This window comes from Anolis sagrei, chromosome 2 (assembly GCF_037176765.1).
Source record: "Anolis sagrei isolate rAnoSag1 chromosome 2, rAnoSag1.mat, whole genome shotgun sequence".
NCBI classification, from domain to species: domain Eukaryota; kingdom Metazoa; phylum Chordata; class Lepidosauria; order Squamata; family Dactyloidae; genus Anolis; species Anolis sagrei.
This window is the reverse complement of record NC_090022.1, coordinates 92,062,373-92,078,922: the sequence shown is the minus strand read 5'-3', so window position 1 is coordinate 92,078,922 and position 16,550 is coordinate 92,062,373. Positions and strand designations below refer to the sequence as shown.

General features: G+C 38.5%; 1 protein-coding gene across 3 annotated transcripts in view; it reads right to left on the bottom strand.

The window, feature by feature from the left end:
- PPP2CA (protein phosphatase 2 catalytic subunit alpha) overlaps positions 1-16,550 on the bottom strand; it is a 66,327-nt gene that overhangs the window by 1,411 nt on the left and 48,366 nt on the right. Inside the window, exons 1-7 of one of the 3 annotated variants that reach the window (XM_060765279.2) lie at positions 16,170-16,258; positions 10,765-10,898; positions 2,507-2,716; positions 1,828-2,001; positions 1,565-1,654; positions 681-842; positions 93-211 (exon numbers count right to left, since the gene is read on the bottom strand). In XM_060765279.2, the coding sequence (XP_060621262.1) occupies positions 93-211; positions 681-842; positions 1,565-1,654; positions 1,828-2,001; positions 2,507-2,623 (662 nt within the window). In that variant the 5' untranslated portion in view covers positions 2,624-2,716; positions 10,765-10,898; positions 16,170-16,258. Of the gene's footprint in view, positions 1-92; positions 212-680; positions 843-1,564; positions 1,655-1,827; positions 2,002-2,506; positions 2,717-10,764; positions 10,899-16,169; positions 16,378-16,550 lie in introns of those variants that run through there. The other 2 variants (XM_060765277.2, XM_060765280.2) reach the window with 2 other exon arrangements.

Genomic DNA, 16,550 nt, shown 5'->3' with positions numbered 1-16,550 from the left:
TATCTGATCAGAACAAATTGGGCAACTTTGGCAATGTCACAAAACAGTTATTTTTGTGAAAAGCATTCTAATCTGAGTTTAAAAACACTTACAATGAGTATTTCAGAGTATCATCCAGTTCCATGATTGCAGCTTGGTTACCACAACGATAACAGTAATTTGGAGCACTGAAAATTGTTACTACATTCCGATCATGACACCAATTGTATCCCTAGGAAAAAAGAACACAAACATGTTAGAAAAGGTTACTTACTATAAGAGTAGGGGAAATATAGTCCCTAAAGCTTTTTGTGGCCCTTCACATCTTCATATTCCTGGGACTGAAATGGAAAAGTACTGCTCAATAAAACTACTGCAAATTAAAAACAAGAAAAAGTGTATGATGATTTATTTATTAATGGGGTATTTTAAACACCAGACATCTGAATTGTGGCATCCTTTCCACAATATTATATAGTGGGAGGAACTGAAGACATCCACACAGTGAGATAGGGAGAATATTTCTTTTGAGTTAGTTACCTCATTTCTGATTTCTCAAAAACATAATTTATCTTGTCTTGTGGGACTGGGAACAAAGTAAGTCGTAACACTTAAATAATACTTAAAGCTTACTAAAGGGTGTATAGACATTTTTGCTTCAGAAAAGGACCAATTTCCAGGCAATGCCATAACACACATACCTCCATTACCAGCTGATGAGCTCTTGAAACCAAGGTAAGGCCATTAGCATGGTTGAAAGTTTCTGAAATATCTTGCCCAAAAGTGTAACCAGCTCCTCGAGGTGAAATGCCCCAACCACCACGATCATCAGGGTCTGACCACAGCAAATCGCACATTGGACCCTAGGAAAAAAATCAGCATTACTATTTAGCCTTGAGGAGAGCTACTTTCAAAAGGAAATACTGAACGGGGTTTGGACCAATTTTCATCTTACCCTTTTCTTAACCGCCCCCCTTCCTACACTACATGCACTAGCCTCAGAAAAAAAATGAACATGCTCCTGTCCAATACTATTGATAAAAATTAGAAAACCAGCACCCCTATACACTTTGTGTTAAGAGTACACGATCCACAACCCTTCAGACATTTCTGCAACACATTTACAAGGAGTTATGCCTTCCAACCACCTTAAGGACACGGCCTCCCTGCCTTTCAGGCATTGTTTTCTTCCCAATTCTAGATCCATTCTTCAAATCAACACCTTAATTCAGCAATGAACAGACTTTTCTGTGCAAATGGTCAGACACTAACATATTCCTTTTTCCTCTCTTCAAAGGCAATCAGTTGTCTAGGACTGGGTGAGGTAGTGTGGAGAGAAATGGCTGGTACTTCCTCTTCATCAGAAGTACATAGTACTAAAAGCTAGGTAAAAGTTATCAATCTGAGCTATTGCTCTGTGGACAGGAATCTGAACTTCTCTCTCTAAAGCGAATACCAATAGAAGGAAGCAACATTCATCTTAGCTACCTTGGGTCCCTATGCTGGAAGAAAGGTGGGATAAAAATGAAGTAAATACATATACAGAAGCCCAACACAAAAAGTAAACACAAACATGTTACGTTACCTCATGTGGAACTTCTTGTAGGCGATCAAGTGCTCTGATATGATCCAGTGTATCTATAGATGGAGAGAGGCCACCATGTAGACAGAAAATCTGCAAGACAGTGCAACTTTTAGAATAGCATGTTATAAATTCACATAAAATACTAGTATAGTTGGTTGTATACATTTTATTGAAAATTATAGGAAGTTTTTGTGAGTGTAAGAATTGACAATGTAACATCAGAACATCAATTGCTGGCAGAGAAGTCATTATTTTCAGCATACCTGCCCATCCACCAAGGCAGTGAGAGGAAGATAGTCAAAAAGGTCTGTGAAATATTTCCATACGTTAGCGTTTCCGTATTTCCTTAAGCACTCATCATAGAAGCCATAAACTTGTGTTATTTGTCTGCTTTCATGGTTCCCTCGAAGGATAGTGATGCGTTCACGATAACGGACCTGCAAAATAAGACACCCGGTGTAACTTGACCAAGTATGTACTATATAACAATAATGTTCACTGACACCTACTATCCCTTCCATTAACATATCCCAGCCTTTCTTCTGCATAATCATACACATACTAACATTTTGTAGGGGTTATGGCTCTGAAAAGCTTAACTAAGACTCAGACCACTCCAGAACCTCATATACATGTTTAATTGTTCATATGACACATCTATAAAAAATTACAGGAGAAATTCCAGAGTTAAACACTGACAGATGTTTAGGATCTAAGGATTTTAACTCTTGTACTTTACTATCCTGATGTCTTTTTGGATTATACAGTTAAATTGAACATTTTTGTGGTTTCTGTATTAGTGTAGATTCTCCAACTGCCCTAAATTCGGGTCTTCAAACAGGACACTAAACTATTGTTACGTTCATTACGATCATATTTTGCAGTAATTCTGATATACAAACATCTGAATGCATGTAATACCCCAAAATATTTTATTATTACCTTGAGAGCTACCAGAAGTGTTACAGTTTCCACAGAGTAATATCCCCTGTCAACATAGTCCCCCATAAATAAGTAATTTGTATCTGGTGATTTGCCCCCAATTCTGAAAAGTTCCATGAGATCATGAAATTGTCCATGGACATCTCCACAAACTGTTACTGGACATCGTACTTCTTGTACATTGGACTCTTTTGTTAAGATTTCTTTAGCCTGCGAAAGAAAAAAAAAATCTTGACTTTAGATGAAAAACTATTTTTCCATAGCATTAACATCCATTCTTTAAAAAAAAGGGTACTTGTGCATCTTTTCCTCAAAATTCATTTGAAATACTAAACATACAGTGGCAAGAAAACTTTTGAACCGTAACAACAACATTTTCCAGTTCTAACACTCTCTCCACACTGTAAATATTTAGACGTAACCTGAACTCAATTCAAGTGAATACCATTCGCTATGAATTCTTAAACTTTCAACAATGTCATAAAATGAATTCCAGTGAGAATCTCTCATCCATGTCAGGAAAAAAATCCTGAGGGGGAGGGGTAAAAGAAATTCCAAAAAGAGAGTTCTAAACCAACTCAGAAACAGAAGCATACTGAGTGACAATGAATTGATCACTGTCACTCAGCCTAAGCTATTTGACAGAGTCACTGTGTCAGGAGAGAAGGCTGACTCATATACACCATACTAGGTTCCTTGAGGGAAGAGGAGAATGACATACAACTGTAGTTACACTGACTATTTTAGCCATAACTTTAGCAAAACATCGTTTTGACATGATGATAATTTGTCATACAACCACTAATTAGCTAATTTATATATTCCAGAATACAATTTAATGTAGTTATATCCCCAATGTCCTATAATGAGCATCTTCTGGAGAGGAAACAAGTATCTAGATCAGGTGCAGACATCATACAACATTCCAGGTTTGTCACATTACAACACCATTGATTAGGCTGGTTATGGCTCCCTGAATGTTCAATTGAACAAATTCCAGAGGGCCTCATGAGGCAAGGCCGGATGGAGACGACAGATATAACATATTGAACCAGGCTTTCCACACGGTCAAACTCATTTAGAATTGCTGTTCCAAGAAGTTGGGGTGAATGGGGGGGGGGGGGGGGTGATAAACATCTAAGGAATGCATAAAGTGTCCTGTAAGGAACATTTACTTTTGGAATAATGTATACTGAGATAAGTCTTGTATGGGTAAAGTTTATTTATTGACGGGATGTATCAACTGAAATAAAATAAAATAATTTTTAAAATGAGGCAAGGCTCCACTGCTTTAGATAGTCACACTTGCCCTCATTATATTACACACAAAACTATTACATTAATAACTTTACAAATTAATGTTTGCTTCACATACAATCCTCCATATCCATGGAGTCAACCATCCACAACTATAACATATTTTTAAAAATTCCAAAAAGGAAAACTTCATTTGGCCATTTTATAAGGGACACAATTTTATATGCCATTGTATATAATAGGACTTGGGCATCTATGGATTTTGTTATCAATAAGAATTCCTGGAACCAAGCACCAATGGATACCAAGAACCCATCGTATTTCTCACAGTTACATTAAGATTTTTACAGTGAAAATTATTAAACTAATGAATATACCTATTTCTAAATAATTAAAACATTTGAAAATGATAATGAATTTACCATTAACCATGGTTCATCTATTTCTGAAAGGCATGCAGCATCTGTAGCATATCTGAGGATGCAGATTTCATAAATGCATTCAATACTATAATATATTCAGGTGAGCAGTCTCTACTGCAAGAGTTCAAATAGTGTGACCCTTGAATTTTATTAATGTATGTACATATGTAGGTGTGCATGTTTCTGTGTATGTGGGACTCCAAAAGATACTTTTAAACTAAAACTTCTGATAGAGGCACAATGTTGCCCTCTGCTATTTCAATTCCCATCCCAAAATAGGCAGAAAATATTATTTCTTATGGCTGAAAATGATGCCAGTGCAGCCCATGTGGGATCCAAAGGTGCAAAAATTGGCCCTCTAAGCTATAGTACATGCCTACCCCCTGCTCCACTGGACTAAATCAGAAACCAGTCCCAAACAAAAGACCTCAACACTGGAAACTATACTTAATCAGATTATGATTCATCTAGTCTGGAACCAATTCTCATAGACTTCAAACAAGGGTCTTTCTCAGTCTTACCTAGAAACACTACAGTCTATGTGATTGTTGCACAAAATTATATTCAGACTGATCTTCCCCATGTGTAAAGTTTAGTATATGTTTGTATCAGCCACCACAAATGAGGCACTGGGTTGAATATTACTAAAGTCAGTATTACTTATATAGTGGCAAATCTAAAAATATCTGGACACACAAGCCCAAAAGCACTGAGCATGATAAACAATGAGTACTACTCTCCCCTTCCTCTGTTGCACAGGAAACACAACTAATTCTCCAGAAAGAAAATTGCCATGTGGAACATTGTGTATTTTTGTCCCACTTAACGCTGTTCAAGGGAAGAGAGAACGTATTGATTTTTTAAAATGTTGTAAAATATTTATATTATCCTTCACATCCAAAGAGGTCAGGGCAGAATACTGAAATATTCAACTATCCATTGGCACTGGTAACCATGCTAGGAGATAATCCCAATGCTATTATGAATGGTTCCAATCACAAAATTACTACATTCTGTTTAGGCTATGAAACACCTATCTGCCTTCTAGCACCTTAAAAAAATTAATGCAATCAATGAAATGCATAAAAGGTTGAAAGAGAAATATCAAGGAAGACTAATAATTACAATGGGTCGAACAAAAGCAACAAGTAAGTGTTTGACACAAGTGACAACTTCACTGAATAATCAACTAAATCGGAAATCCACACCTATCTATAGAATATTAAATATGTTTGACTAAAGACAGCTTTCTAAGCTTGGGAGGCAATTTCATAGAATCACAGAATCAAAGAGTTGGAAGAGACCTCATGGGCCATCCAGTCCAACCCCCTGCCAAGAAGCAGGAATATTGCATTCAAATCACCCCTGACAGATGGCCATCCAGCCTCTGCTTAAAAGCTTCCAAAGAAGGAGCCTCCACCACACTCCGGGGCAGAGAGTTCCACTGCTGAACGGCTCTCACAGTCAGGAAGTTCTTCCTAATGTTCAGAGGGAACTAAACCAGTTCTATCTATGGCATCAGTATCTCATGATACAAAATCACTCATGAAGATTGGAGCAGTAACTAATATCAATTAGAATGACCATGGCTCTTGGTTCTTCTCCCCCTAACACAGATCTTCTTCTACACATAATGCGGGTGAAGACAAATGCATATGGGAATCTAAAGCCTTTGTTTATAAGCTTCAACAAAGTATAAAAGTAACAAGCACTGAATGGGGCACTAAAAAAGGATTGCAAGAAATAAACAAGAGGTTAATTATGCTAATTACATATGCTCAGACCTATTAACTGCATTCAGAAGCAATGCAACAACATTAGGCAATTGTGAATTGTCCCAAGGGTTAATTGTCTGACCCAGAAACATCTGCAAGTCATGCGAACTCATCAAAAACTAAACCATGAAAAAACAGCTAGCAGTCCAGATATGGTTTTGAAAAATAGTTTTGGCATTCTGTAAGCCAAAACTACCTGTTAAAATTAATGCTGCACCACTGTACAAGATATGGTTCTGTCCACTACAGCATTATGAGAACAGATTATAGCAACTCTTGGGCTTGTACATTCCTTCTACATTCCCACAGAAGGAAAGGCCCCTCTTCAGGGTTTGTAACAAGCTGTCATTCACATTTTTATCCATTTTCACAAGCCACTAGAATATCAAAACCTGGTTTCATGTTAACAAATGATAGTTTATAAAGCCAATTTCCTGCTTTCAAATGAAACAGAACTGCAATGTTATCACAATCCACACACAAGTCATTACCCACAGAATACACAGAGCCTGTTTTCGTGAGAACTTATGGCTTGTTGTTGCAGCCAAATGAGAACATTCTCAATCATAATGCAGTTAGCATAAATGCCAACTTTCCACACTTGTCATTTCTTGTACAGTGATGCAGCATTGATTTCAATAGTATGAAGAGCTCCAAAAGGTTCTGGATTGACCACTACTTCTACAGCATAGTTGTTAACTCACCCACTAAAAGTCACTGAGCAGTGGATTCTACCAGGGGCAGAAATCCTAATGAGCTATAGGAGGAGATATTCCAATTCACAGCTTTTCGGAAAGTTATCTGGGGCACTGAATCAACTTGTTTCCATTATAGAACAATAGTTTTAGACATTTTTCAAATGAAATGGATTGAGATGAAGCCTAGTCCTCCCTAGCCTATTACTCAAATACACTTTTGTATAAGCAATATACTCATAGACAAGGCAAAGGAGACCACACCAAAATCTACATCTCTGCACTTCTCACACTTCTTTCCTCTAATCTTCTCACTTGATTCAGTCTTATGTTAACTGGGCACCTGCAAAAACTGACAAAGAGATAAGCTCTTCTCAGAGTAGTGATAGGATTGTGCTCAGGGTGGTACAGTTGTTCAGTGAACACTCATCTGATTTTGAAAGCCAAGCAGCAATGAGCCTGCTTAGCATCTGGAGAGGAGACAAAGAAATACCAGGAATCTCCAAGTAAGTTTAGAAAATAATCCTGCCTACAAAACAACTGAGATCTACATTGGACCATGTTTTTAACAAGGAGACCATAATGATACATGTTTTTATTGATTCTGTTGTGGTTTTATTATTTGTTTTATTATATTGAAATTGTATTTTATGGTCTTGGTACCAACTGTAAACCGTCCCAAGTCGCCTGCGGGCTGAGAGGGACAGTATATAAATATAGTAAATGAATGAATAAATAAATAAATAAATACATGTATCTGCCAATACAATGCAGCTTCCTACATTCCAAATAGATTTTATTTTGGTGAGAGTTTCTTACTTTATATAGAAACAATGATTGAAACTTTTTCTCTGTGGTGCTGACCAAGAGACAAAACATGAGCAAGCTGCAGTGCCCAAAGGACTCATCCTTTCAGCCATTTACACCTTGCTTTAGTGAGTTAAGTGAGGTATAATCCACAAATACTATATTATGTCAATTTTATTGTAAAGGGAACTATTTCTGCTCTGTTTTTGATTCTTTAATAAATACACTACAACAGAAACTGTAATCAATTTAGGTCTGATGCCTAGTGTAAAGCTTGACCTCATTCATGCACTGACTGGATTGCTTAGCAAGCACACTGACCTATATTCTGAAGAGATAAAGAAAGCTCTGAAAGGGGGCTTATCTTTCTCCACATGCAAAAGCCATAAGCTTGGATTCCCTTGGGCTTGCTCTGCCATCCTACCTCTGAAAAATGTAGACAAAGGACATAATGCAGCTTGTCCTACCTCACAGGGTATGAGATGCAAACTTACAATTCTCTACAACAACATGATGTAGAATGTATGTTGAAAATAATATGTGAAAACCTGGCGATATCTGAATGGAAACCACAGCAGTAATTTGCATGCCTTAGAACTAACCATGCAACATCTAGAGAATTGCAAGTTGATACAAAGATCTTTCCCCAGCTTTAACACATTCTATTAAAATTTGCAGCTATGCTTTAAAACAGCAATACTAAACGTTTTAATTGTTTGGTTTTTCAGTAAAGTGATGTGCAAGGCAGTGATTTTGTTTCAGTATTTACTGTTACATGCCAAATGGTAACAAGCAGCACTCTAGGTCCAGCCCCCAAATAATTATTAAATATTCTCAATTTTACTATATAGTTTTTTTCAAATCTCAATCTTTTCCCAAAAACATAGAATTCATTAAAAATTTGGCAGACACCATATAAGGTAAATATAGCTATTTAATTACATACCGGTAATTCTGACCCAGGGCACATTTGTTGACTACAGAGAAGCTAGACAAAGATATCAACTATATCTTAAATACCAGGTCAGGGCTTGAAGTGAGAGCTCATACTAACAAATGACTTATGGATCATTTCAGCCAGTCTGCTGACTGCAAAGCAGTCCTTGTCAGCTATGGGAATTTGAGCTTGACCAGTGTAAAGTAGGAGATGAATTCACACAAACAGCAAAATAATAAAGCACAAGTGCATACTTTTGTGTATGCTCCTGTTGTGAGGGCAGCAAGGCAGTATTATCTTCACTGCACTTTAACTCTCCAAGGATGTTTCTCCATGTGGCTTCTACTAAGTCTACAAGTGATATGGCATGTGGCAATACTCAAAAATGTGTGCTATTTGTTAAGGATCTAAACTTGGATGTTATGAGTTCTACCATGGATGTAATTAATACATATGCCCAAAAATGCTGTCACATCTTTCAATTGTTGTTGTTGTTGCTTGTGGACATGGAAGGAGACAATCTTATCCCACATTTAGTTATGCATCGCTCTATTTTAAACACAGTATGCTCGTTGACAGTGGAGTTAGGAAACATCAAACGTTCTTAGATAAGAGTAATTATCCGTTCAGTTAAAAGGTACTATGTAAACGTCTAAATTAAATTCAAAGGATTACATCTTAATGATTTTAAATTTGAACTCCATGATGCAGTATTTTTGCCAAATTTTCAACCACAAAACACATCTTGTTTAAGGAAAGTGTACAATTTTATAACACTACACATAAGATCTCGGATCCACTGGCTTTATGTATAGAATGTCAGAACCAAAATAAATTGCTACAACTTAAGTCTCAAAATGAAGTCACAAAATGAAGTTACTTCAAATGCTCATGATAACATCTAAAAATTTTATTTAAAAATTATGTGAAGCCTGGAATAGTATAATTCAATTTCCAAGAAGACCTACGTTAGAATCTAATGAAATTTTGATCTGTTGAGGAGCTCTTGTTTGCATGGAGGCAAACACGCACAGAAAGCAAGGCCAAACTCAAAACTAGCAACCAACATAACATAAAAACCATCATAGAAACAAAAACAAACAGCCAATTAATCAACAATTTGTTGTGGATACACATACATTTGACAGAAGAGCCATACTATTCTGTATAGCTAAAGGTCAACCGGGAATGAATCTCAACAGTAATAGAAGACTGGTAACAAGCACTATAAATAAATCAACGCTACATGGGAGTTTACTATTAAATGTATTTTTCTCTGTCATACTGAGATCACTTGTTACATAAAGTGTTTGCCTTCTTATCAAAAGTCTAAAATGTCGTTTTAAGATACCTACAATCAAACCATGCAAAGATGAATATAGTCATCCCTCCACAATCACTAGATTTAGGGTCACAGGACCTTGGAAAAGTGAAAAACTGCAAATAATAAATTTGCTATTTTTAAGATGAGAGAACTATGAATTTCTGGTTTCTTTGGTATGACTCTATCGACAACTTCCAATTGAGAGTCATGCTAGAGTGTCTTCCAGCCAAATTTTACCATGAAGTCACTCTGGAGGCCCTAGAGATTCCTAGGGATAACGTTTTAATCAGATCTGCAACTGTGGAGGGCTGACTGTAGAATGGTTGAAAGTGTTGTTTAAAACTCACTCAAGCCTCAAGGTTGAAACACTTGTATGTTATAGCTCAGTTTTAGATATCGCTATCACGCTCAGTCATATTCAAATACTGAGGCTGAGATTTTTTGTTTGTATAGTTAGCCTTCTACACAGTTCCAATATATAATACATAGGAAATTAAGATAATGAATCTTTTAAAAAAAACTGAGCAAAAGCTAAACCCATGCATTTCTGTACAAAATCATAATGACATATACTAAACATAAATAGCTGAGCATAAATATACCAGTTCATTAATGTGAAACAATTACTATAAATCAATGATATAAAACAATGTAATCAAACATACCACATACAAAAACAGATCAATTAAAGATTAAAATAGTGCTAACCAATATTTTTACTAGAGAAGCTCAGATATTTGTTATCTGTATATCTAAATAAAAGAACACTATTAGGAAAGCAATAATTTGTACTCCAGGCAAATATGAAGAGTGCTGACAGGGAAATTAAAAAAGAAAGAATGGCTAGTGGAAAAATACAATTTCATCTACTAGCAACTCAGCAAGTAGTAGGAATAATCTATAGATTATATATGTTCTTTATCCGCATGATTTGTTTCAATGCACTATATCACTTCCATAAAGGTACAATAGGAAAACCAGATTCAAAGGTTACTTTAATCTCATTACCTCAAATCACTCCTATTACTTATCTAGACTCACCTCATAAGTACTTTGCCTTAGATGTCTAACTTTTCTTTATACTAAAGGTGACTCCTCCTACACCCATCTGTTATTTGTTGCTTTGACTGATCAATATATGCTGCTTTTATTGAAAACGATCCTCTATCTTCTTTCTGAGGAATAAAAAATGTTCAAGCACACTCTTATCTATTGATACTAGGAAAGGTATTTCTATAGTATCTATCACAATAAAAATAATGTATTAAACATTCTTTTTGTATATAGCTTTTCCTCTCACTCTCCTCCAAACCAACTTGTTTTTCTTGAGCAGATGCCCTAATGGCATGACTTCCTCTTTCTACAATTTGTCATAATGGAACCACATTTCCTAAGAGCTGTGGCTATAAACATTTTCTGTTGATCATCCCTTCTAATACAGGGCGAGGTGGTAAACATTGGCAGGACTGGAATCAAAGTAAGAATCACTATGAAACAAAGCAGATGCCAGGATACTTATGGAAGCAACATGTTTTTGCAGAAGTACAAGAAAGTATACTCTGAAAACAGTCCATTCTCCCCTCTGTGCAGGAAAAACAATCAACCTACCATAACAAGGCCTAAGCATGGTCAGTGACCATGAAATATTATTAGCCTGAAGAAATGATTGGGAGTGTGGTGAGAAAAAGAACAAACTGGAAGGCTGGCTGGATCCCTGGTCATGAGCACTCTGATGAAGTGGAAATATATTGCTATTAGCATTCCTATTTGATTTTGAAAACCAAGCAAATAACTTATTTTTTATACTTATGAAACATTTGTAATAAACTGGAAAGGCTTCGTGTCTGAAGTTTTGAATGCAGAAATTCAATAAATACAAGCTGGAACATACCCAGAGGAAGGTAACCAAAATGGTAAAAGATCTGGAAACCATGCCTTATGAGCAGCAGCTTAAAATAGTTGGGTATGTTTAGCATGGAGAAGACACAGAAAGTGACATGATAGCCTTGTTGAAATATTTCAAAAGACATCTTACTGAAGATAGAGTAAGCTGGTTTTCTGCTTACACTATCTTACACTGCACTGCTTACACTGCAAGAAAATAGGGTCCACCTAAACTTCCAGGTGGTAAGAGCTATTCAACGTTGGAATATTCTATTTCAACATGTGATGGAAGCTCCTTCCCACAAGATTTTAAAAAAGAAATTGGGTAGCCATCAGTTACAAATGCTTTATGTATTCCATGTGGAAGGGGGTTAGACTGGATGGCCCTTGTGATATTTTCCAACTCTATGATTCCACGAATCTTCACCTGAACAACAAGATAGTATGGTAAACATCAATTTTAATATGTTTTTAAAATCACTAACCAATTCTCTTTCACATCAATATTAAAAAGTATCCCAAATATCAAGGGGGACCAAAAGCTAGATGTACTATCAAGCCATTTCTTCATTTGGCAGAAATCTTATCTACAACACTAAAACAGATACCAATTCTTTTATATTTAGAAAATAAATTATATAATGGTGTCTAATTTAAACACCTTCCTCATTACTGACACACCTCATACAATTCTCAGCACCAGGAAAGGTTGTTAATGAAGTAAAGGAATGTACAATTAACCAATTAAAACCATGTAGTCCACATTATGTGTTGCCACACCACTTAGGAATAAATTTAGGTCACACATTACATTTCTTTTACTTTTCTCTTTTTATTTAACACATATTTTCATGCCAGATCCAATTTAAATACTCCAGGAATGCAAAGGTAAAGGTTATCACTGCCATCTTAATAGTCAACTTTTTAATAAAACCAAAAAGCTCCAGCTCCCTCATGCTAGAATTATGAACTAGACAAGAATTATGAATCCAGACAAGACAGAGGTCCTACTGGTCAATCGTAAGGCCGAACAGGGTATAGGGTTACAGCCTGTGTTAGACGGGGTTACACTCCCCCTGAAGACGCAGGTTCGCAGCTTGGGAGTGATCCTGGACTCATCGCTGAGCCTGGAACCCCAGGTCTCAGCAGTGGCCGGGAGAGCTTTCGCACAATTAAAACTTGTGCGCCAGCTGCGCCCGTACCTTGGGAAGTCGGATCTGGCCACGGTGGTCCACGCTCTTGTCACATCACGTTTGGATTACTGCAACGCACTCTACGTGGGGTTGCCTTTGAAGACTGCTCGGAAACTTCAACTAGTCCAGCGGGAGGCAGCCAGGTTGCTTACCGGAGCGGCATACAGGGAGCATACCACCCCCCTGTTATGCCAGCTCCACTGGCTGCCAATCCAATTCCGAGCACAATTCAAGGTGCTGGTTTTGACCTACAAAACCCTATACGGTTCCGGCCCAGTGTATCTGTCCGAACGTATCTCCCTATACGTCCCACCTCGGAGTCTAAGATCTTCTGGGGAGGCCCTGCTCTCGACCCCGCCTTTATCACAAGTGAGACTGGCGGGGACGAGGAGCAGGGCCTTCTCAGCAGTGGCCCCCCGCCTGTGGAATTCACTCCCCGGGGAGATCAGATCAGCAACCTCCCTCCTCTCATTCAGGAGAAAGCTGAAAACTTGGATGTGGGACCAGGCTTTCGGAAACTCTGGCAGCTAAAAGAAAAAGAGAAAGACCATAATGATGGGCAAACAATGAAGAATCTGTTGGACCTTGGAATGCGAAACACTGACCATGAGATTGTTTATTACTATGCTATGGTGCTATATATTGATGTTTTTAATCTGTTAATTATTTAATGATTGTAATTGTTTTTATATTTGTATGTATTTGGATATAGGCATCGAATTGTGCCTTCTTTTTGTAAGCCGCCCTGAGTCCCCCCTCGGGGGTGAGAAGGGCGGGGTATAAGTAGCAGAAATAAATAAATAAATAAACTACAAATTCATGTTCCAAAATACACACATGGGCACTGGCGTCAGAAACAACTTTGGTGGACTCAAAATCAGTAGGAATGTTTCAACTCTGACTCCACCTTCAAAATAGTAATCAAATAAATTTTATTTTCTTTCAATCCAAGAAGCTTGATGATTCATGTAATGTTGATTAAATTCCTCATGCTACCAATTTAGAAGAGGAAATTAGATGTTTATAATTAATGTACATTTACCATTTAAGAAGAAGGGGTCACTAACTTCACAGCCCTGTATATAAGCCACATAGACATAAGGCTCTCTGGATACTCTGCTGCACAGAAAGAACATGCAGAGCAAACAGCAGCAGAGAGAGCAGGGACAAAATAGATCAGTCAAAATGCAGTCAGTTAAAGCAGCACACTTAGTAAAGTAAGATTTTCCCTCTCTGACATTACCATCTTGCCAAATTGTAGGAAATAAATCTGCCTCATTGAACTTGTACACCTTGAATATCATCTTAATTATTGTATGAATAATGCTAGAATATTGTGCACTTGCCTTCAAGCCTAGACAGGCCCATCTTATGGTACCAATGCAGACATAACAGAATAACAAAATACTAACCTTAATTACAAATGTCCAAAGCCACAATCTGTATACTAATAACAGTGCTAATTAGTCAGCCAACTCTTCAAACTTTTACACACACATTTAAAAAAATGGACCAGTTCTCTAGACATTTCCTAAGCTTTATAACAGCCTTCCCAACATTTCGTGTCATCAAATACCTGCTCTCAAGCTAAAAGCTGACACTACTGTGCTAAAGACTATATAAGCAGAAGGTAATTCTGATGGAAGTTTACAGTATGCCAGCCTGATTATCTTTAATGCTACCACAGGAAACGATTCAAGCTGTAACTCTGTAAAGAGTTCCTTAGAACCTGGCATATTAGGTGTGAGAAAAGGTGGTCAGTCCCCTTCCCCAAAAATATGTCATGAAAAAACAAAGAAATTATCATCCCTTTTAATACATTACTTTCTGAGGTGAATTCAGCAGTAATTCTTTCACTCTCCTCCAGTGAATTAGTGCTCTATTATGTGTAACTGTAGTGCAAGCCTGCCTTCCCTTTAACAGAACAGGGCCAGCAACTATGGTTGTTCTGCACAGAGGTTAAGTATTATTACTGGAACTATGTTGGGAAAGGTGGTTCAAGAATGTGTTATGCGTATACAACAGACTCCCAAGTAACAAGAATTCAAGCAACCCACAAAAGAGGGAAGAAATAATACTCTGAATGTATAAAGCAGTAAAAAAATTAAACCTCTGAGCGGCTGAATTTGCTGACTGAAAGCTTGGCGGTTAGAATCCGGGGAGCGGGGATGAGCTCCCGCTGTTAGCCCCAGCTTCTGCCAACATAGCAGTTCAAAAATATGAAAATGTGAGTAGATCAAGTGGTACCACTTAGGTGGGAAGGTAACAGCGCCCCATGCAGTGATGCTGGCCACATGACCTTGAAGGCATCTATGGACAACTCTGGCTCTTCAGCTTAGAAATGGAGATGAGCACCACTGTCCAGAGTTGGACACAATTAGAATTACTGTCAAGGGGAAACCTTTACCTCTGCCTTAAAACATTAAAACTGTGTTACATTAAGCTTGCCTTTGCTATTTGTCTTAATTAGCTTTTGTTATTAATAGAGTTTAGTACAGTATGAGGTACAGTATTAGTAGTTAGGCCTATTTTAATAGTAACTGTCAAATCATAAACCACATTTTTCCATTACCTACCAATCTCCATGTGTGCTTGTAAACAAAGAGCTTACTGTATAGCTTTTTTGTTGGTTCTATATGTGTGTGTGTGTGATCAAAAAGGGATAATTTTTGCTATGATTTTCATTATTTCCGAATTCCCACAACTAAGCCACCATGACAACACTACCTCAGGCTGCAGCCATCATATTCCCAACTACTGCATTGTTCATGGACATATATGTTTATGAATATATTAAAGAATATATAAACGTGTGTGCACATACAGCTGTCAAAACTACAAATATAAAAATATTAAATACTAAAATCTCATTATTACTGTGATGATTTCCCTGGCCCTTCTGAATCCTTATATTGTGATTATTTCCGTTTCAAATTCTTCCATGTAGACAGCACGGCCTCGGGGTCAAGCCACCATATTCTCCACATTAATACCTAACAAGGCGACTGTATGTCTGTCTGTCTATCTATCTATCTCTCCTCCTTCGGGGCAAACAATACAAGCTTTGGGCAGCTCTGTCCCCTTCCTGGGCCTCCCTGCCAAGGTGCCCTCCTCCCTCCAGGCTCCCATTTCCTCTCACAGCCAGGGCCCGGCCCGTCGCCGAAGACAAGGCGGCTTCCCTTTTCAGTGCAAGGCGCCATTTTAGGAGGCAGAGGAGGGCTGAGGAGCGGTGGCGAGGGGGGAGCCGGGCGGCAGGGGGCGCTGTGCTGCCGGGAGCCTGAAGGGAGGCCGTGGGGAGAGGCCCCGCGCACCCCTCCTTCCTTCCTTCCCTCCCTCCCAGTAGGGCCCAATGCTGCTGCTGCTGCCCACCTTCTCGCAGAGGCTCTTCACTTGCCCCTCGGAGAGCTGCTTGCACTCGTTCAGCTGCTCCACCCACTGGTCCAGCTCCTTCGTGAAGACCTTCTCCTCCATTCTGCTGCCGCTCTTCCCTTCTTCCTCCTCCTCCTCCTTCCCTCCCTTCCTCCTTCTCGCCGGCACCCTCCGGCCCGGCCCAACCCCGTCCCCCCCTCTCCGCCTCCTCCTCCTCCGCTTCCTCCTGCGAAGAGCCGCCGGCCAAACCGAGGCGAAGGAAAAGGCAAGCGGCCGAATCCGGAGCCCGTCCTCCCGTCACCACGGCAGCGCCTCCCCGTCCTCTCGCGCTCCCTCGCTCCGTGTAATGGCTGCCGCGCCTTGACGTCACCCGCAGAGTTT